Raw genomic sequence first — 22,978 nt, 5'->3', positions numbered from 1 at the left:
TTGGGGAAGCTTTGTTTCCAAGCAGGTGATGTGTTGGAAGAATGCAGAATGAAGAGGTGGTTCAGATTGCTGATAGGAGAAAACAAAGATACTCAGAAAGTGGTCTGTACTAAAGGCACAGGCACATCCTTCTCTTAGTGTGGCAATCAAAACCATTTGCCCATTTAAGTGTCTTGCTCTCTGAATTCTTTTTTTTACTTTTACAGGTTTTGTTTTCTGTTTCAAACTCTTGTTTTATAAAAGCCTGACACACTGGTTCTCACCTCCCCTTCATCAACAATACTTCTGTTCAATAATACTTGCCTTTTTCTTAAATTTTCCATCCTAAACCATTGTTTTGTTTCTTAAGTATTAATCTAAATGTTACTGCTTTTTTTATTCTTGCAACAATCTATTTCTTCCTGTATGACATTGTATCCTTCCAAACTGTGATTAAAATTCATTATTTCCTCCCTTTTCACAGAGGCAGCTGAACATCCCATCTACTTGCATATTGGTACTTTCTGTACAAGAATCTGAGATCCTTGGGCCTGTGACACATTTGTGTCTGCAATGCAACCTTCAAAAGTATCACAGACTTGTGACGTTTTAAGAATGCGTAAGGAAGAATGCAAGAATCAAATTCAAAAGGAGCACTCGTGTTGGTAACAGAGGTTTGTTCACAGGATATGCTGGGCAGTACTGAGAAAAGCACCCATCAAATGAGAAAATTCAGGGAAAGGGAGTTCACGAGTAACCTCTTAATTGAGTTGATATGGCCTTTTCTTTCATCAAAAGGTGAATTCCTACTTCGTCTTTATAAAATATTATCAACACACCAAAATAAATAATAGGATTTTATACATCATTATAGTTGTGTATAGCTTATTTGTATGCACTGTGTATGTGTACATCATGCACTCAAGCTTGATCTTTGGAAGATTGCAACTAGTGGTTAGTTTGGATCATTGAGAGTAACTGGTTTACCATATCTTGAATGAAAATTCTTTGCCCAATAGAGGGCGGTGTAGTTCTTAGAATAGCTAGAGTACTGCTACTTAGCTTGACTAAATTCAGTGAAAAAAAAAATCCTCAGCACATTCCTGTGGTTAAGAAATTAAGGGTCAGGGAGTTTTGTGGATTTATAGCAGCTGAACATCTGCTTTGTAATACATAGAGTGAAGGATTCAAATTTACAGTTTTCCACAACCATGACTTGTCTCTGCTTTACATACTGTTGGCATTTTTACTGACAACTTTTATTCTTGAACATATAAACTCTGTTAGTTTTTGGGTTGGTTTGTTTGTTGTTTTTTTGTTGGTTTTTTTTTTAATTTCTACCCAAGCAAAGTTATACTGATATTTTTGTCTTCTTCCCATTATCTTATTTTTGAAAAACCCCAGAAGAGTAAATACAAGTGAAATCCAATAACCTCTCTCCTGTTGATCTAAGTAGCAGTTGATAGACATCAAAGCTTCAAGAGATGATTGTGATCTGGAACTGTCTAGATTAATTAGGAGCATATCCTCAGTACCACATTCCTCTTTCAGTTAAAAACTGTGTAGATGAATAGGAGCATTTCCTCAACACTACATTCCTTTGTTAGTTAAAACCATCTATTCCTGAAATAAAATCTTGGAATGATTCATAGTCCTTATGGACTGTAACTGCAAGTATTAGAAAGGTTTTGTTTTTTTGTTTGTTTTTTTTTTTTAAATTTTGCCATTAAATGGAAATAAACAAGCTTCCTTGTTTTGTAAAAATTCAGTTTTCTTTGGATTTTGCAAAACTAACAATTCCAGAAAGTCTTGAGCCTATTAAGAAGTGTTTTTTTCTTCTCTTCTGGCTTCCCTCCTGCTTCTTTGAAATATACTAAGTAGTTTTAGGTATTACATTTTCTTAGAAAAAAATATATGAACACCTGAAAATTAAGGCTAAAAAAACCCCTGCTCATTCAGCACAATAGCAGATCTGCTGCTGCTAACACTGCTTTAAGAAAAATAATCAGCAGACAAATTTAAAGTATTATGGCAGCTCTCATTTTAAGATGGCTGGCTGTGGAAAACAGAGGAGACAGTCTGATATTGAAGCAGCTTGTCACTTGAATCACTAGAAATGGTTGAAATTTAAATGCTTGTTATTAAATTGTAGGAATCTGGTAGTGTCAGAGCCTGTTCTGCAATTTGACATATGGTACATCCTTGCATAGTGTTTTACAAAACTTAGCATTACACGAAGTGTGTATGGAAGGATTTCAAAATCCTTTCGCCTCTGCCATTGCCTCACTAATTTTTTTGCTTTAAAAATCTTCGTAAGCAGTCAGCATTAGTATATTTTTAGCAGCATCACCTATGTACAGTGAAATCCTAGTGCAGCTTTCCTCTTCTCTTTTTGTGATTGATTCATTCTGTAGCAGTGCAACTGAAAGCAAAACTCAGGAGCTCATTGGGAAATGTGAATGTAACTTAATGCTATGATGACTCACATGACGACAGAGAAACGTTTTTGGCTTGAAACATTTTTCATATGACATTGAAAAGAAAAATCAATGTGTGGCTTAGCATGACAAAATTTTTAACAAGCTTTGTGTATTTTAGTGAGGAAATCTGCTCATTTCAGGCAATGAGTGATAAGGATGTATACTCTAAAACTTGCACTTCTGATCTTCCAGTGTTGTTGAATTTGCATGAGAAATTGCTACATCTGATGGAGAAAATGAAAATCCTGACTTGTTTTTTTGAATTTCAGAGGGCATTGTGTTTAAAATGAGCGGAAACCTTGGGGAAAGAGAAGTTTCCCAACAAATTTTCAGAAGCAAATGCAAGGCGAGAAGGCAACTGGTTGTGGCTTCCCAGATTTCTGGATTTTTATTTTTGTTTTCTAGTTTGCATCAGTTAGAAACAGTTGCTGTGGAACTGTTTCCTATGTACTCTGGGCACTTCCCATCTGTGATAAGCTTTCTTTAGGTTACCTATATATCCTCTGTGCCTATATGTGGTCTGGAAGGGTCATCTGCCTTCCATTCTGTGATGAGATGACTAGCTAAAGCCATTAAGAGCAATGGAAGCTGTATTGCAAGGCCTTAAACAATCTACATAGTGCTCCTACAGCCAAACTGGTGAGCTGGATAAACAGACAGTATGATGGGTGGAAATGATCTCAGCCATTGAGCTCTAAGGTAGTGATCACTGGTACAAAGCTCACCTGGCAGCCAGGTATGAGTTGATTGCCTCAGGCATTGGTGCCAACCATGCTTGTTCTCAGTAACAGCTTGGATGACTGGATCAAGCACATCCTTTTTTTATTTGCAGATACATAAATTGGGAAGCTTGTTCAGTACACTGGAGTGCAGGAATGTTGTTTAAAGGAACTTTGTCAGGATCCAGAAATGGGCTGTCAGGGACCTCAGGAAAATTGCCGAAGGCAAATACAAAGTCCTACATGAAGGATGGCCCATGCAACAGCACAGGGCAGCATTGGCTGGCTGGGAAGCAGCTTTGTAGGAAAGGACCTGAGGCCCTTGTGGGCAGTGAGCTGCACTCAGACACTGGTGAGCTGCACTTCTGGCAAAGAAGGGCAGCTTCTTTATGGGATGTGCTAGGAGGAGGGTAGCCAGCAGCTGGAGAGAAATGGTGGTTCTTTCCCTTTATCTGGCACTTGTGGGACCACATCTCTAGTGTTGTGTCCATTTTTGGGCTCCCCAACACAGAAAAGACATTGACATGGTGGAACAAGTGCATCAGAGTGCCATTTTGGTGTTTTGCGAGCTGTAGCACAGGATTCAAGTAAAGATGTGCTTGTTCTGTCTAAGAAGAGAAGGGTAATCTTCTGCGTGACTACCTCACAGGAGTCTGTTGAGAAGACAGAGCCAGCCTCTTCTCAGAGCAGCACAGTGGAAGGACAAGAGCCTGGGACCAGAAGTTAAAACATTGGAACATTGGAAATCCATCCCAGTGCAAGGGGAAAACGTCTGCCCTGAATGGTCAAATGCTGCAACAGATTGCCTGTATAGCTTGTGGAATCTCCACCCAAGGAGCCACTGTCTTCAGCATTTGGATCTGAATGGACTTACACTGAGTAGGGTATTGGTGTGTTTTCCAATGGTTCCTTCCAACTGACCTGATTCTGTCTAAGGGATTCATTACGCGGTAGTCATTGAATGCATATGGACTGATGCCAGTAAGAGAGATTTCTCTCCATTCATATTTTTGAAGTGACAGGTACAGGTCAATGGAGTTTTGTTTTGCAGGGAACAATATCAAAATGAAACAGCTAAAACGAAAGAAGAAGAAATCAGTTGTGAATTCTCATTTGTATAATATGTTACCTGAGTCTTAGAAGTGCATGAGCAGTATTATATGTATATATTATTATACACTTTCTCTATTTCATCTTGATATTTCATTTGATAACTCTCATAAGAACTTCATAGTAATTGCTTTCACTTTCATGTTGCAGATAATCACATCATGTAATTGTTTGATTACACCAATGGTGATCTAGTTGAAACCTAGACTTTTTGCTTTTCCTGGTCTCACTGGGTTTTTTTCCCTGTAGTTTCTGATTCCCAGACTGATGACGATGATGATGATGATGATGATGATGATCATGAGCATGATGATGGTGTGTATTCCTACTGCTGAGAGAAGTTTACCAGTAACTTTGAAGTCTCATGTTCGAAGGAGAGGTGAAGCAATTTTATTGTAGCAACAACATACTGAGATAAGTTGTATATCAAGTGCTTTGATTAACAGCTTAGCAGTTTCCTACTTGAAGTATCTTAGTTCTTTCCCACTACATTACTAGCTGGAAAATTACCAGGCTTTGAGATTTCCCCCACTGACAGTCCAATATTTGAAAGCTTGAAAGAGAAATGTTTGTATGCAAGGTAGTAATTAGTTACAGGATCATCTTTGTTCTCTCAGGCTAATACTCCAGAGAAGAAAAGCACCAAGACAAAACCAGTGTGCAAAATATGCTCAGACATAAAGTCTCACTTCAGATAGCTTGACTGTTGTAAATTGATAATGGATCTGTTTCTAGCCTTTTTTGGTTTTCTCTCTTGTAATGCTTCCCCCCATGCAAAGTTATGTATTTCTGGTATCTAGTAATTTTATTCAGAAATTAACAGTAGTTATAGAGACATTATAGTCTCACTATGGGATTAAATACACAGGCAGTTCTGGGTGAAATTGTATAAATCATAACAGTGTACTCCATCAACTTCCATTTTTATACCCATAAGATGAGGCATTAAGAACACATTTTACCTTGTAAAATGAAGGAAGAGAAACAATAAGAATTTATTACAGCCCATAAACAAAAGGAAATAAAGGGAATAGAATTTAAGAAATAATGTACTAACTCAAAACAATCCAGAGATTAATATTAAATATATACAGTATATACTAAACTAATTCAGTGTAATAAATAACATGGAAAGAACATTGTAAATCATAGGAACTAGTTTAGTTTCCACACAGTTTTTTTTATGTAATATCAAGCAGGCCTTATAGGAAACCATAGGGCATAATTTTATAGTGCATTCCTTTGAACTGGGTTTGTGTATGTAAAGACTGTGAAATAATAACTGAATGTTTCCAATGTTCCCAAGTGTTATGACAATCTTGCTGTTTGCCTACAGATCTTGCTATAGCTGGGTCTTTTTCTCTCCTTGAGCTTCTTAATAGGCATGGTCTACATGCCTATTTGATTTTTCTGCTTGACTCCCAGTTTTGATATGTCAAAATTAATCTTTTAGATTACTGAATGAAATTAGGATTCAGTGCAAAAATTTTCTATTGACTTGTTGGAAATTAGGTCAGGTGCCTCTTGCAGTATGCTTTTGAAGCATTTTTAAAGTAAAACTCAAAATACATTTAAAAATTATCTACAATGAACACCTCACTAACACTTTTGCCAGCAAGGTTTTTGTAAGCATGAAAAATATATCAACCTCTTATATACAATTCTGAGCATCCTCTTATATGTAACTGTACATGGTAAAGAAATACAGTAATGACAACTTGTATGGTCAGAATCTTAAGTCCAAAGAGGTCCAAATTTGGATGTATTTTCAACAAATGGTTTTGAAGGGTTGCCATTTTTCTGTGCTTACCTATGACTTGTTAACAAAGTTGCATTATAGACCATCTTTCAGGAACCAAAGCAAAACAGCTTTCACGGGAGAAGCTATTTAAAATTAGGTCCTATATATTCACTTTTTGTAGCAATCACATAAATACTGGTCGGAGTTCCCTAGATAAAAGACAGTCTCTTTCCTTTTTCAGAAAAAAATTATATAAAAATTTTGGTTAGGATGGTGTTGGAAATATTTTGATGTTGATTGCCAAGTGCATCATAAGAGTTATTTTCAATACTTGTCCAAATTTCTGTTAGTATGAAACTTGGCACAAATGCTGGTGCCAGACCTTCAACCTTGTGTCAGCTTAAGAGTCTGGCAGAGATTTGCCAGATGGTCTTCTAGCTGCTCACCTGGAACAATGAAGGTAATAGAAAGTCTATTTGGTCTTTTGAAATATAAATCCCATTCTCCGTATCTCAGTTTGGATTCCCAGTATTGAATGCTGCCTTTATCTGTAGAGGTTTTGGATACAAATGCTTCTTCAGCATCATGAATAGTTAAAAAATGGGAGAGAGATCTGTTTCATTTAGCTTCTACAGCTAACTGAGAAGCTTTACCAAAATAATTGATGTATTCAGCTCCAACTAGCATGTTTAAAAACTTCTCTAAGCCATATTGTTATTGTAAGCCTAAAATGAAAAGCTTAAAGATCGGTGACCCAAAACCGTGATCACATAGTGGTTAATAAGTGGCAATATCTGTTTTCAAGCTGGAGAAAACAATAAGCTACTCAGCATTAGCTTCCTTAGATATTTATACCGTGTACGTTTCTAATGCAAAAATGGATAAAGAGTATAAAGTCCACTGTAAAATACAGTGCTCATTATATCTCATTTTTCTAAGTTCCTTACTAGGTGTGAGAGAAGCAGTTATGTAACTATGAAATATTAAAATGTGAGTTGTTTCCAGAAGAACTGCTCCAACGTGGGCCCCTTACACAAGGTGCAGTCCTTCAGGAATAGGTTGCTCCAGCATGAGTCTCTCACAGGGTCACAGGTCCTGCCAGCAAACCTGCTCCAGTGTTGGCTCCTGCGTTCACAGGGCCACAGGTCCTGTCAGGAGCCTGCTGCAGTGTGTCCTTCCAATGGGGTGACAGTCTCCTTTGGGCATCCACCTGCTCTGCTGTGAGGTCCAGCGTGGGCTGCAGGTGGATCTCTGCTCCGCTGAAGGGTCGAGTGTGGGCTGCACAAGGACAGCTGCCTCACCATGCTCTGCAGCATGGGTTGCAGGGGAATCTCTGCTCCAGCACAGGGAGCATTTCCTCCCTCCACTCACTGACCTTGGTGTCTGCAGAGTTGTTTTTCTCACATATTTTCACTCATCTCTTCTGGCTTCTGTTATTTTGCAGCAGTTTTTCCCTCTTCTTAAGTCTGTTATCCCAGGGGTGTTACTCCTGTCACTGATGGGGTCTGCCCTGGTCAGTGGTGGGTCCATCTTGTAGATGACTGGCATTGGCTTTGTCACACGTTGGGGAATCTTCTGGCAGGTTCTCACAGCAGCCACCTCTGTAGGCCCCCACTACCAAAACCTTGTCACGCAAACCCAATACAAATAGTTATGTCAATGTATTCTGTAAATGTTTTAAATGTATTATTTGTTCCAGAGATCATGCCTTTTTTTCTTTTTTTTTCTCAACCTGTCTTATGTGATTTAGGCATTCCTCATCCCAGCCTGTAAAGAATCTGTGAAGCAGGGCAATTGGACATCTTAACAAGTGCCCTGGAGGCCCAGCACATCCTCCACAGTGTCTGAAGTTTGCAGACTTGTTCCCTCTGCAGCAAACAGGCAGAAATCATGCACCACGAATGTCGGGTGAAGCAGAAGTCTTTTCCAGTGACACTGAAGGGTCTCTTACATGCAGTAAAGTGCTGCTGTGGAAAGACAAAAGGTAAAGATCATCACCATTATGTATTTATACTGCTTTTTTAAAACTTGAATTCCTAAAGAAGCAAAGCATATGTAATTATTCTTTTGGCCCATCTGTACATCTTTCTTTCTAGCTATCCACAAAAACTTTTGAGTCTTAAAACTAATCTCAAACAATATGGACAGGGTGGATCAGAGATCTTAAAAGTAATGAATTTTGAGAAGTTTTTTGAAAATTGGTATTTGGATAGGTAATATCTATGCCATTGAGGAAAAGACAAAAAAACCCTGCATGCGTAAGTACAGTGGAGCCAGTACACATGCTGAAACAGCTGGTCAGTCACCATGTGTGTGACACCAGGCAGCTTTTGCACCTTTTGCCCATACAGAAAGCTGGGATAAAAGCAGGAGGTGTGGCAGCAACCTCTATAAAGGATGTAGTATGTAAGCTGTTAAGAGAAAAGGGTTCATTAACTCTGTTGTTCATGGAAAAAAATTTATCTTGTATAATTCTTGTTATATTTCAAAGTAAAATGTTTATGATCACCATTGAAAATATTAATAGAAACAAGCTGATAAATGTATTCCTTGCTTTGTAATTAATTTTAACTAATATATTTGAATTGATACATAAGTTTTTGTTTTAAATGACTTTTTAAAAATACAATTATTACAATGGTATCCTGTCTGTGTCAGCTAAGCACTCTAATAAAATAGAAAGACAGCTTACTTTTGTTGTTTGCAGGTCATACGGTATCTTCATTAAGTAAGTCATATGCTTTCTTAAAGGAGCAGTTTTGATCATGAAAAATTGATCAAAATTTTGATTTTCTTTTCAAATCTCTGCAAACAATGAAACTTACTTCACACATAACTACAATTCTCTCTCTGTTTTGTGTAAGGATTATTTTAACAGAAACTTTTAAAATTGATAGGTACATGATTTAGTTGTGTCACTTGCAGTACTATAAACCATATCATGCTACATTCTAGATATTAGATATACAGTACAGATTTAGGGGCAGTTTGCAGAATGTATTTGTGTAGAATAAAGTTAAGATATGGAAAGTTAGTGCAATCTGTTATAAAATTTCTTACTGTTAAAAAAATTGAAGGAAAACAAAATCAATATGTTCTGCAGTTGCTATTCAACTGATTAAGTAATTTACACAGCAGAGATCCATTTCCAAACTTAAGCCCTCAAACAAACCCATTGTTTTGCAACACTGGGAGAGTACGTACAGCTCCTGGCTTCGTTCTATTTTGATGAAATGTGTCATTGATAAAAGAGAGTTCAAGCTTCCCTAAACCAATTAAAATGTTCTTGCCTCAGGTGGTAAATAAAAGCACATGATAGAACTAAAGCAGAGTGGGAGAGTGGTAATCAGTACAGTAGTTCGGTATTGAACAATATTGAACACTGTAACAATAACACATAATAAATCATTTTGAAAGGTACATTGGATATATTTTTTTTCAAGGACAAATAAAGTATACTCACAAGGATCAAAAGGACACCTTAGTTATTTTTATGCTTTATTTTAGAAATTATTGACAGTTTCTTTTTGAAGTAGCTTTAGCTTGCTTGACTGCAAAAAGTTTATGAAAATACTTTTAGGTATTGGTCAGATAGATATAAATATGTTTTATTGAAAGATTTTTTTCTTGATCACATTATGAGACTGTAATGTTTCATTTTTAAGAGTGCTATCCTGATTTTTACACATTACATATCTTGATCTCATAAATGTGAAATGCGTTCCACCCAGTTATATCATGCAAGCCAATGTGTTGTTGCTGTACTATCTTTACCTTTATATAACTGATTCACTGTAAAAAATTCTTACCTATTAGGAGAAAATGTTTTTGTCTGTTCGTTAATATGTCACTGTGGACCTAAAAGCAGTGCTATACACAGTGTTTATGAAGAAGCTAAAATGGGATAAAACCCCTCCTTCCTACTGGAAAATTTCCCTTAAGGCTAAAGGAATTTGACCATTCCTTACTATCAAAAGTTTACCACAAAATGCCAGGCTATCCAGGTCAAAATATAACTGGGGTGCTGAGGGTAAATTCTGGAGGATGTCAGATTAGCTAAAAACATGTTGAAGTTGACATGGAGTTACTTCACTACATCAGTATAGCCAGAGATTCTGTGGGAAATGTCTTTGGTTTGGGTTAAACTCTCAATGTGCAGCTTCCTCATCAGAAGGCAACATACATGCTGGAAATGGAGGTGAAAGTGAGTTTGATTAGCTTTTGCCACTGGGTATCAAAACTAAAACCAATTTTTCTCTCCTTCCCAAAGGACAGTCAAGGTCAAGGACAGTAAACAACCTGTAAGAGGGGAATTTGAAGAAAGTCTTGGTGTAGTACTTTAGTGCATGGAATACCTGCTGCTATTATGCATTAGTTGACCTCTCAAGATAAATATTTGCCCTCACAGAAAGAAAAGAGCAGCAACAAACGTATAATGCATATCATCTGCAGCTTTAAAATGTGCATGATAATGCTCTTTTTTTCTTTCTTTTTTTGTCAGTGCCACTGCTTGGAAACCTGAAAAGAGACTAAAATTTTGGTATTCTGTGCACTTTATTAATAAATATAGAAGACAAGCCTTGTCCAGAGAGTTTACCAGAAAATTGCTACATCATGCAAAATATGGCAAAAGACAGCAAATGTTATAGATCCAAGAAATAGTAAAGTGAGAAAATGTTTCCATGAAGATAAAAGACTTAAATTTATTAAATTATATCTGTATTTTAGCATAAGCCATGGTGACTTCTGTATTATTTTTCTTTCTAAATCTCTGTTTTTTCTATAGACAATATAGAAGTTGATCAAGTGGTGAAAGAGAATGCCCAAATGATAGAAATTAGAGGTCTTGTTCATCATTGTTGTTCTCCAGTGCTCTGGTCTCAGTCTCAAGGAACTCCATGACATCAAAGCCATTACTGCCTTTCTGTGTCTATTCCAAGCCCTTAAGATCATTAAGGGATTTCTTGTATTGGTTCCATATTCTCTCAGACTTTAAACATCTTTGTTCTAGATTGTCCTGGAAAACTGTTCTTTATATCCTTCAAATATTTGTCTCCATTTTTTGTAACTTCATGGAAGGTTTGATTTCTCAGACCACAACTGGTGTCTACCAAGCACATGCATGGTGTATTCCTATGGGTCCTCTCCAGTGAAGCATAAGGAAAAGACAGTCCTGTGTTTAGAGCAGTAACACAAATGTGCAGTCCTAAAAAGACATTAAGCTTACTCCAGATTTCTTTTACTGTGCCATATTTAATGTATGTTTATTTCAGTAGCACTCTCAGCTTCTCTGTTGCCACTGTTCACTTCAAGCCATTTGCTCTGTTGTGTGCCTCCCCCACTGCTGTGCCAATGGGTCCAGCAGTGGTTTCCCACTGGTAAGCCAGGTCAGGAAACTAATAAAGGCTTCATTTCTAAACTTTGTTTTGGGTTATTTTTAGGATATCATCTATCTCTATAGCACCAGCAGGTAATTTGCTATTTCAAATGCCATTCTGGTCTTTCATGAACAATTTTGCACAAAGTGGTTTCTTGCAGCTCTTTCCAGCTCTATTTTGTTTACTGAAAACCAGGAAGATAAACACAAATCTTCAAGATCAACAACTAAATTGCCAAAAACATGTGCATATTAAAGATATTTAATCATTGTGATTTCTTTTTGTGCTTTGCAATATAGCTGTTGTTCTTTAACAGTGATGATCTTAGTTGTGCTCAGTTGTGCTGTGTTTTCCATTTTTCTTTGTTCCCAGTGATGCTCTCAGAAGACTGATGAAATATTGCTGCTCTTACCATAATATATACACTTGAGAAAACACCAAAAAGGCATGTTTGTTAAGCACTCCAGGCAATAGCTGAGCATTCATGCTACTACTTTGGCCATCCCACATGCTCACTGATTTTGCATGAAAAGGTAGGAAACAGAAAGTCAATTGCAAAGTGGTATTAAAAGCACAGCCTAGTGAGTGCACTCTGAGCAGATACTAAACACCTAACCATAGCTCACTCTCTCCAGATCTTATTGTTTCTTGGAGAGCCATCCCATGCAGCTAAGCTTCGTATTCTGCCTCTTCGATCATGCTCTTCAACTGCTTCATTATTTTGTTGTACATAGAATCATAGAATAGTTTGGGTTGGACATGATTGTTAAAGGCATGTAGTCCACCTCCCATTCATTGTGCAGGGACATCTTCAACTAGGTCGTTTTGCTCAGAGCTCTGTCCAACCTGGCCTTGGATGTTTCCAGGGATAGGGCATCTACTACCTCTCAGGTCAACATGTTCCAGCATTTCACCACCTTCATTGTGAAAGGTGGTGAAATTCTTTGTATCTAGTCTGCATCTACTCTCTTTCTGTTTAAAACCATTACCTCATGTCCAATTGCAAGGGCTGCGCTAAAATATTTGTCCTAATCTTTTCTTTATATGTAGGCCCCCTTTAGATACTGGAAGACTGCTCCAAGGTCTCCCTGGAGTCTTCTTTTCTCCAGGATGAATAATCCCAGCTTTCTTAGTCCGTCTTCATAGCAGATCTGCTCCAGCCCTCTGATCATCTTTGTAGCCCTATTCTGGACCCACTTCAACAGACCCATGTCCTTCCTGTTCTAGGCACCCCAGAGCTGGATGCAGCACTTTGGGTGGTGTCTCACCAGAGTGGAGTAGAGTGGCCAGATCACCTCTCTTAACCTTCTGGTGCTGGTGACGCAACCCAAGATACAATTGGCTTTCTGGGCTGCAAAGGCAGGTTGCCAGTTATATCCAACCTCTCATCCACCAGCACCTCCAAATCCTTCTCATCAAGGCTGTTCTCAATTCCTTCATCTCCCAGCCTGTATTGAACTGGGGCATGTTCCAACCCAGGTTGTACGTCATCATGGTCAGCTTCATGAGGTTTGCACAAGCCCTCTTGCTGAGCTTGTCCAGGTCCCTCTGGAGGGCATCCTGTCCTTCAGGTGTGTCAACTGCACCACACAGCTTGATGTCCCCTGCAAATTTGCTGAGGGTGCACTAGATCCCATTGTCTATGCCATTGACAAAGATGTTAAACACTACTTGTTCACTTGATTCTTGTGTTTTACAGAGCAGGACTTGGTATGCCTGAGTTCTGAGATGGCAACAGGGTATCTCACTACCATCTTCATGTTTCCAGTCTTTTTCAGTGTTTTACAAATCCTTAGCAGTTTCAGAGCTGCTGAGTTGAGTCTCTTTGTGGTTTTGACTTCTGAAGAAATGTATTTCCAACTTGACATATCTAAAACTTTCTTATGCTTAATGAAGAATGGAAAATGACCGTGAAGTTTCACATCTGGAATCCCTTTGCTATCATCTTTACAGATATCTATATTTAAGAGCAGTGAGATGTCTCTTTGCATGTTCTTCACTGCATTATGTGATTTTTATGTTGCTGACATCTTCACTTCCCCTTTTGCTCTCCGTTCTAATACTGCTTTTGGTTTTGCTCTGAACAGACCCACTTATCTCCTTCTGCCTGGACTGCTTATTTGGCATGTAAGTGAAGATGATGTATGAAAGTAGTGGAGAGAATACTCTTATATCGCTTTTGTTGGCTTGAGCAATTGGTCAATGAGATATTTCTTCTAGGAGAAGTGGCTGAGGGAGTTAGGTGTCTTGGTATCATCCTTTTTAATTACAAAGAGTGCTCAAAATGACAGGAATTGTAGGCCTCTTTCAGGTAGCACTTGGCATAACCCTTGCTGGGCTTTTTTTAGGGCTATAATCCCAGTGCTGTTTGGTGCATATTGTTGATTTATTGATTCTTTCTCTTCATGTCTTTGAATTGCACAAAATGGTGTTCTGCAAAAATCCGTCCACCTGCATAGTTGATGTGCCTTTGTTTGGCTGTCATTCATGCTTGCTCCTATGTTGATTCAACTATTGCTTCACATTATGTTGCTCTATGGAGGAGTTCAATGGCATCTTACAACTCACTTTTTCTACCTGTTAAGAAAGCACTCAAGTGACCAAAGAGCAGCCTTTCTGAGAATGGACGATAATCTAAGTACATAGTGCACAGTAAGGTTCATGGTTGGTGTGATGGGTTGAAATGCTTCAGAGTAACCTAATTTAAACTGAAATATCTGATACAAAATTGATGGAGTGCTATGGCTGGAGAAAATAGGACATAATGGAAAAATTATGTAAAATAAGTAGAATAATGTAGCTTTTGTTTTTAAGTGAAAGGTAAGGAGAAAAAACAAAGGGAAGAGTCCTGTGCCCTTAGGAGATCATAGTGGATATTAGTCCAGGCCTACTAAATGGAGAAATTGAGACACTTTGGGTTAAGTGACCTGAAAAAGTCTCACAGATGTAAGTTTGTAAGTTGAACATCATGTTCCTTGTATCTTCCTTCAACTGAGGGGGAAATAGGTGAAAAATCAAGTTTATACAATTACTCAACTAATAAATTAATTACTATATCATGCTGGTTCCAGACTTTGTGATACAAACATTTTTTTTTAAAATTTGAGCATTTTGAAGCCACTTGCCTCTGCCATCATGTCTTATAATTTTTGCTGTTGCTGTTTAGTTATGAACTGTATTTTCCAACAATTCACCAGGAAAGTGTCCTTAAATGCCTGAACTTGCTGCATTGCAAAGTGCAAGGGACTGTATCTTTTTAAGCTTTGTTAGTGTCATACTGAAATAAGTCTGTCATCTGGGAAAACATAGCTACTCAAATGTTATTTCATGGTGGAGTCTTTCTCCCTCAAGTCATACTTTGTTGAAAGAAATAACCTGAATAGCCTGCTTGGATAGAACTTGCAGTCCCTGCAGTTTATTATAGAGCTTTTATTCTGAGATTTTTTTACCTCCCTTTTTTCATAGAGCAGTGTTATTTATCAGGTGGAGGGGAATGAGCAGAAAAATACTGAATATTATTAGGATATTTTCTTCATCCACTTCTAATTCCATGTTCCACAAACCCAAGAAACAATAGGAATATCCCTCTGGTTGTAGTCAGTGATTTTGGATCTGAAGCCAACAGACACTGACATAAGCACAGCTCTTTTACTCTGTAGGAAATTAGGATAATGAACTTAGTTCTGGACTCAAGTATTGCATACAAGCTCAAGATGTGTGTTAGCTTGAACAAAAACACTAATAACAAAAAAGAGCTAGAAGAAATGGGAAAAACATGGCTATGCCATCGCCCAAATTAACAGGTGTGGTCTTTATTTTCTTCTTTTGCTATTTACCTGGAATGTCAGGAGTATTGAATATCATGAGATTTTAGGAACAAAGGAAAGTGATGTGATCATTTGGAACGTTTGGTAACAACAGTTACACAGAACTATGCTGTTTTCAATTAACAGTGGAGCGGTACTGAAATATATTTCATTAATGCACAGGTAAAAGGACTTTACTGCTAATCAGAATGAATTGCTGCATTCAACACAGAGCTGCTACAGGTCTTTAAATTACTTTTGCCTTGCTGCATGGATACAGCTGAACATAGTTTAATACATTTTTTACATGATGTAATTTTGTCTAGCTCATACAATGTCAGGGTAATAATAATGATATTCTAATATTAATGCAAGCACAAGATATACATATTGATGAATAATGGTCATATGTTTTTGGATCTCCTTGCCAAGTCATATTAAAATGACAAATAATTGCCATTGCTTCAGAGAAATGGTACAGGCTCTGTAGTCAAAAAGCACATTAGGGACCCACAGCGTCCATTTGTTATCCTTTGTCAGGAAAACATGGTTCTTTAATGAAAGTGAATGAAAGGACACTGATTGAGGACAGTGACACTAAACCTCTTTCTCAACAGGAGCCATGACATGAGTATTAATAAGCAGATTGAAAGGTTAAGACTCAGCTTTGAAACTCTGAAAGCACAGTAGAATCTGAAATAACTCACCCCTTATAATATGGGGAAAATCACAGTGTAAAATGCATTGTATAAGCCTTCTGGCCACAGGAGGATAGAGCGGGTGGAAATTGGTTCCCAGACAATTCAGGCAAATGCCATTTAAAATCTTAACCCAAATATATTTTTGTTAAAGTTTTGCTTTTAACTCTGTCTTGATAAATGATTCTTTTCCTTTTCATTATCACCTCCATCTTTGCTCCCAGTACTACAAAAATGCTAACAAAATCAACCCAGGCATTTCCTGAGCATTGGTGAGAGCAGCTGAGAAAGCAAGGGCACAAAGGCACAGCCCAAGTTAAGTATGAAACAGTCACCTAGAGCAATGCATTTAGTAAGAATTTAACATGTATGTTACTTGGGAGATTGAAGAAATATCCATATAAAAAAAAGATTTTTGAATGCATAATCCATTATGGTGATCATTTATTAATTACTGAGAGCCCAGAGGAGCCAGTCAGGGTCAATGGAAGAGTCTGAAACAGGCAGTCCCTGATCTTGCTGAGCTCTGTGTGTGTGTGTGATCACACTGGAGTTGGTGGTGCATGCAAGGGAGCAATACAGAATATGTGTGTCTCTGCAGGATAATGGCTGGAGCTGCTGTATCCTTATTGATAATGTTTTTCCTCTGAAACTCTGCATGATCTGCACAAACTCTGTATGATCACAGTCTCTGACAATCTTTACAGGATTATGTTTCTTTTTATAGTCCCACTTTTCTATGGACAGAAAATACCTTCCAGGAATTTGATAGGTTTAAGTGTTTGAGGAAAAATGCCCCATAATACTAAAATACAAGTTTTTTTATGCCAGTGGCAAAGCTGGGCAAAATGTGTCAAGTTTAGGAGTGTTTGAACACAGAGACTGGTTCTGTTCATCACAGAGATAAAGTGAACTGGGATGTTTACAGTTAGATTTCAGTATATTCAAACAAGGTTAGAAGACTCTAACTGAATGTGTCACCTCCTAAAGATTTGACAAAATGGCAAACCATTACACACATTAAAGAAATGCATTCAAATTCAGATTTAAATGTATTTAAAAGGTTGCAGTAAAACCAGATTAATATCTTCAGGCAAGGCTAATAATGTTGTGAGCCAAGTCTACACCAGAAAATTAAGAGGACCTGGGACTATCTTCTGATGAAGAAGCCAGCAGCATGGCATAACCCATGTTCATATTATTAATTGCCTTTAGTCTTCAAACAGGTTGCCTTCATGCATGCTGCTGATTGAGACTCTGCCAGCTTGTGGTAACTCCTAAACTGTGCTTAGGAGTCAGCTGAGACAGCTAGTTGAGATGGGGAAAAATTATACTATGGACTTTTCTAATAATTGCATGATGGAAGAGTTTTACTGTTCACTGGTGCTGTTTTGTTTAATGGTGTATCTGTAGGAAACAATCTTATTTCTTCAGTAAACAATCATTGAGTCAGTATGAATTGATGTTTGATAGTCAATGTAGGGGAGTAGTGGAGATTTTCAGGATGAAATGGCTACAGAAAATATTTAAAAGAAGACTGTAATTTTTTTTATTAACTCTAGAGAAAATGTGAAAGTAATATGCATTGGTCTGGTCAACAGAGAGCAATAGGAATGTTTTCTGTCAAGAGAGGGGTCATCCTCTTTTGGAAATAACAGAGGAAGAAATGACTACTCATGCGTGTGCTCATTAAATGATGGAAATTCTCAGCTCATTTCTTACTTTTCTGATCAGCTGCTCTGCATGTATATTGGATTGTGAAGCTTTTTCTTGGATCTCACAATTAATTCCTTCCTGTGTGTAGCCATCCAAACCTAAACAAACCTGGTACCTCCCATTTATCACCCACATCCAAACAGTGCCCTTGGTCTGGCATTACTCTGGCATACTCAGATTCCATTTTATTTTGGGCACCTTAACTGGAAAGCCACAAGAGAATCAGTATTAATTCTTAGTGCCACAGGAGTATCATGCAGACACCACAGGGGACCCAGATCAAACACTGTGCAATTTAAGACACAGATGGTGCTCACAAGAAGAGGACTGCATGTCCCAAGCGGTGTGGGCAAGAGTCATTCGGCATCATTTGTGGCTGTCACCTCTGCTGTTGCCTGTAGAAGGTGCTTTAAGCAATGTGGACAGACTTAGTTGGCCAAAGGGTGACCATCCGAAGCTGGTTGGATGCAGGATTGTGAAAAGTAAACAGGATATATCAGGTGAAATGTTTCTAAGAGAGAAGGAAACGTGAATGCTATTTTATAAGGTCTTAGTGAGATATCATCAGGAGTGCTGATCAAATTCGGCTCACTTATATACAGTAAAGCTGAGATCAAGTTGAAACAATTGCAAATAAAAGTTTCCTGGATGATCAAGGAGCTAGAGCTTACAACAGGGTTTTATTAGTCTTGCAAAAAGTAATCTGGAAGAGGATGTGATTGCTTTAATCACATCAGGAAGGGGGACAAAAGGAATTGAGAATTGCTTAAACTCAAGGGCATTGTTGGCTCAAAAGAGCACACATGAGTAACCATGAATAAATAAATTTAGGCTAAAATAGAAAGAAATATTGCAACCTTTAAGAGAGAGAAGCTTGTGAAAATATTGTGTGGGGGGTGTTGTGGTTTAACCCCAGCCAGCAGCCAAGCCCCACACAGCCACCGGCTCACTCCCCCACCAGAGAGACCGGGGAGAGAATCAGAAGAGTAAAGCAAGAAAATTCGTGGGTTGAGATAAAGACAGTTTAACAGGGAAAGCAAAAGCTGTGCATGCAAGCAAAACAAAACAAGGATTTAATTCACTTCTTTCTATGGGCAGGCAGGTGTTCAGCCATACCCAGGAGAGCACGGCCCCATCACGCAAGATGGTTACTTGGATGACAAGCACCATCTCTCCAAATGTCCCTCATTCCTCCTTCTTGCCTCACACTTTATATCCTGAGCATGAAGCCATAAGGTCTGGAATGTCCCTTTGGTCACTTTGGGTCACCTGTCCTGGCTGTGTCTCCTCCCAGCCTCCCATGCACCCCCATCTCCCTTGCCATTGTGGCAATACAAAAGGCACAAAAGGCCTTGGCTTTGTATAAGCTTTACTCAGCATCAGCAAAAACATCTCTCTGTTGTCAACCCCATGTTCAGCACAATCCAAAACACAGCCCTGTATCAGCCACTTTGGAGAAAATGTATTCTAACTCAGCCAAAACCAGCACAGCGAGCTTTGGACACAAGGCACCTAGATTTTCAGACGGAGCCTGATGAGTGTAGGAAGGGGATTATATGACTGATGGTCCAGAGATCATTGCATGGCTATCTATTTCACCTTTCCCAAATACTGTAGAAAGATTGTTCATAGAAAGCATTTCAGTGTTACAGTTTCTTAGTTACTCTTTTAATCTGTGATAATGGAAATAATTTTCATTTTTGAAATAGTTTATTGTATTTACATTGAACAAAATACATATGGGCTTTCCATGCCTAGCTATATCAAGTAAAGGATAAACTGCAGATACCTGCACGTTAACTGAGAAATGGGATGCATTCACTCAGAAATGCCTCATTAATGTACATATGCATTGTACATTGTCACAGAAATATTGTGTCATGTGATTTGAACTTTGCAAGTGATACAAATTTTTTTGCCCGAATTTGATCTTTGGAAATTTAGCCCTTGATATGTAGGTTGTTTGAATGGAGTATCTGCTGCCTGAAGTTTTTTAAAGTTATTCTTTTGTTTTGCTTCATTTCTGATCTGCAGTGAGGCTTGTTCTGGCAATGACAGGGGGGACAAATTGTTCATAGATCTTGTGTGCCATTCCTGATACAGTGTATTTTCGGTACTGTAGTTCTCATGTGCAGTGTTAGGAGTAGTTGAATGAAGAGACAGAACATCAATATCTTGGTAAATAATAGACTTATTTTTCTTGCTGATAGTCTGATCTTTCTGGAACTCCCTCCCAGAGTCCCAGGCCCTAATCAGACTGGCCTCTAAGATCCAGTAATGGGCTTCTGTTGTGACTAGCTACATTTTTACATGGAAAGAGGAAATTTTGAGGAAATTTAAGAAATCAAACTGGAGGATCTGGCATTGGTTATATTGCATTGAAATTCATGGCAAACCACTTTTAATATTTTTATATATTTAGTATATACTATAATAGTATATACTTTAACAATATTCCTTTAAAAACAAGAATTATCTATTAGTGCAAACTTTTACAATTTTCTTTAAGAAACAAAAGTTTTCTTTACAGCTTCGAGATAAATTCATTCAATGGTGAATTCAATTCAGTTTTCAAATAGACAATAGCAGATGCCATAGACATTCACAATACTGCTTTTATATCAGTTTTATATGTACAGAAATAATACACATGCAAAATGTCTATTTAAATGTGTTCTGAAATTCAGTGTTGTAGGAAAAATTGTCACAAATTACTGTCATTGAAAAGAATTAGATAGAAATGCATCCATGATTCCCTTTTCATACCTGAGGTATAAAGAACATTCATTTCCCTAGTTATGCAGGTAGTGTTTAAAAACACCAACAGTTCCCCTTTGTCCTTATGGCCCTCCATGTAGTCAGTGCCTGCTATTATATTTATCCTAAATAGCAGCCTCACTTGTGATAGTTGCATTCAGACATTTATTATTCACAGCTTATCAGAGTGGGAGTTAAAGACAGATTGCTGTAGTTTTACATTTTTCCTGGAGGTTAAGCAAAAATTACTTCCTATCATAACCAATGCAGAGTCCCACTACAGGAGATGCCATCACCTTGTAAACCAGACAGCCCTTTGTGCTTCATTGCAGCTTGGGAAGTTCTCTGTCAGCTGGAGAGGTAGCAGCATACACATACCCATTCACCGGTTATCATTTTGGATATTGTGTCCTGTGGTGACTGTACAACTTTGTTACCCTAGAAATGCAGAAATAAATAAAGCTATGGGCAGAGGCTGTCCTTGAATAAACACTGCTAATTCCATTGAATTTTGTGGATGGGCAGTGCTTTGGCCCTAGGGAACCATCTTTATGAACTCTGTAACAAATTATTAACGTGTCCAGCAGAATTGTGTTAGTCCTGCAGCAGAGAGCAATTGAACTTTTCTGTGTGATCAGAGTTGGAAATTTTCTGTTGGTAAATAAATAATCAATATTTAAAAAAAACTATTTTACCAATGTTATTTTACTATCTTAATTTTTGCACTAACTGGACATTCTGCCTTAAAATTCATATAAAGGTAGATTTTTAATGAAAAAAATACAAATAATCAAAACCATGACTCAATACATTTAAATACAAAATATTAATATTTTTCCTATCAATCACATAAATTCATTAAAATACCATTTTGTTACAACTTTGTTTACTGGAGAAACATAGTTTAAAAGCTCCTAAGTATTGCTCAGCATCTCAGAGATATGCAGGTGTCCAAAGGGCTTTGAAATGTTGGGAATATGTGCCTTTGTTTGAACATGTTAAAAGCTAAACAGACAAATTTTCCCATGTTTACCTTCATATGCTTTAATCTTGCTGTATCTGAAATGAGACTGCTTACATGTGTAAAGTAAAGCCTGTACCTAGATTATATTCTTTAATGAATCAGGATCAGAATCTAGAATTTTTACATGAAGCCAAATGCTTTCAGTGTCCAATCTCATTCCTACCTATGATTTTTCCTTTGATTTCCAAAGGAGTAGAATCAAACACAAATATTAGACACTGCTTTAAAATAATCTTCAAGGCAGTGTAGAAATTTAGAAAGTGTAGAATTTTTTTTACAAAAAGCATTAATTCATTTCCATAACTGGAACAATCACAGTGGGTTTTTGTGTGGATTTTGAGTGGATGGAGAAGTCAACAACTATCTTGATTTGGCAAAGAAAAGAGAATCCCTTGAGTTTGTCTATATAATTTTCTCCCATGCGCAGTCTTTGCTCCAAGTTGGAGGATGCTCTGAATGGAAGATAATGAAGGGGCCGGCTGGGCTGGATGGAAATGAATAATTAAAGAAGCTTGTAAATTATGTTGCCGTCAATTGCTGGAGGATATGATTCTGCTGCAAAAGAACTGGCTCTCATATGTCTGAGGCATTTTTCAGAAGATATTAAGAATGAATATTGGATGCATAATTAGGTTTTCTTGAAGGTATATTAGTACATTAGAGGTAGAATGTGCAATAATTTCTATTATCCCACATTACCTATACTTTGATTGAGCAGTTGTATCACAGCTTATATTTCTGTGTCTCTAGTCAATATTTTTCTAGAATAAACGTATTTTAGAAAATGGAAGATTATGTAGCTCTCTACATGCAGCATGCTTCCCCCCCCGCCTTTTTTTCCTCTATATTTTATTCCCTTTATATATTTTCTTTCCCCCTTTAATTTAATGGGAACCATACACAGAAGGCAGGCAGATAAATGTACTGAAACCTTGTTAGCATTTAATCTCTTTTAAGATAAATGCAAATATTGCTGTAAATGGTACTGGAGTGCTGTCCAGCAGTCATCTGAGGAACTTGCTCATCCATTTTTCACAATGTGTCCAGTATTATCAGTTGCTGAAGATTGTGATCCGGAATATTCGTTCCTGATGAAAACAATAGAATTAAGCCACAGGGCTGCAGAAAATTGCTTTCATATTCAAGCAGTGCTACACATATACAGACACCTTGTTGATGATTTTCCTGCCCTGAAGAAAATATATTGCTGCTGCCACAAACCTGTCTTTTGGCACTTTGTCACTTACAAGTGATGATAAAATTGCAACAAAGAGACTTCTTTTTAATCTCATAGGTCATCGTTTGTTCTCTGGACAGTCCTCCCTTTGTCCTCTCATTTAGTTTAGATAAGGTGGAAAAATCCTTTTAGTTGCCTCTAAACTTATCTTAAAAATACAAAATCCAAAAAGTCAGCCTCAATGTACCCTCAAATTTTTAACATGACAACTTTTTTCTTCATGTTTCTCATTTAGATCAAAAGCTCTGTGTGCATCTTAAATACATATTTCTTAGGCAGCTGAATTGCAGGCAGACTTTTTGAGTTATAGATTCACATCAAACTATAAACCTT

General features: G+C 37.6%; 1 protein-coding gene across 1 annotated transcript in view; it reads left to right on the top strand.

Moving 5' to 3' along the window:
* The first annotated feature begins 4,504 nt into the window (after positions 1 to 4,504).
* LOC146440927 (uncharacterized) overlaps positions 4,505 to 22,978 on the top strand; it is a 45,200-nt gene continuing 26,726 nt past the window's right edge. The window contains exons 1-2 of the mRNA XM_085049821.1: positions 4,505 to 4,667; positions 7,780 to 8,013. Coding sequence (XP_084905947.1) covers positions 7,920 to 8,013 — 94 coding nt within the window. The 5' untranslated portion in view covers positions 4,505 to 4,667; positions 7,780 to 7,919. The remainder of the gene's footprint in view (positions 4,668 to 7,779; positions 8,014 to 22,978) is intronic.

Source organism: Lichenostomus cassidix, chromosome 2 (genome assembly GCF_008360975.1).
Source record: "Lichenostomus cassidix isolate B80296 chromosome 2, HeHo_3.0, whole genome shotgun sequence".
Taxonomy (NCBI): Eukaryota; Metazoa; Chordata; class Aves; order Passeriformes; family Meliphagidae; genus Lichenostomus; species Lichenostomus cassidix.
Note: the sequence above shows the minus strand (reverse complement) of the source record. Positions and strands in the feature narration are given on the sequence as shown.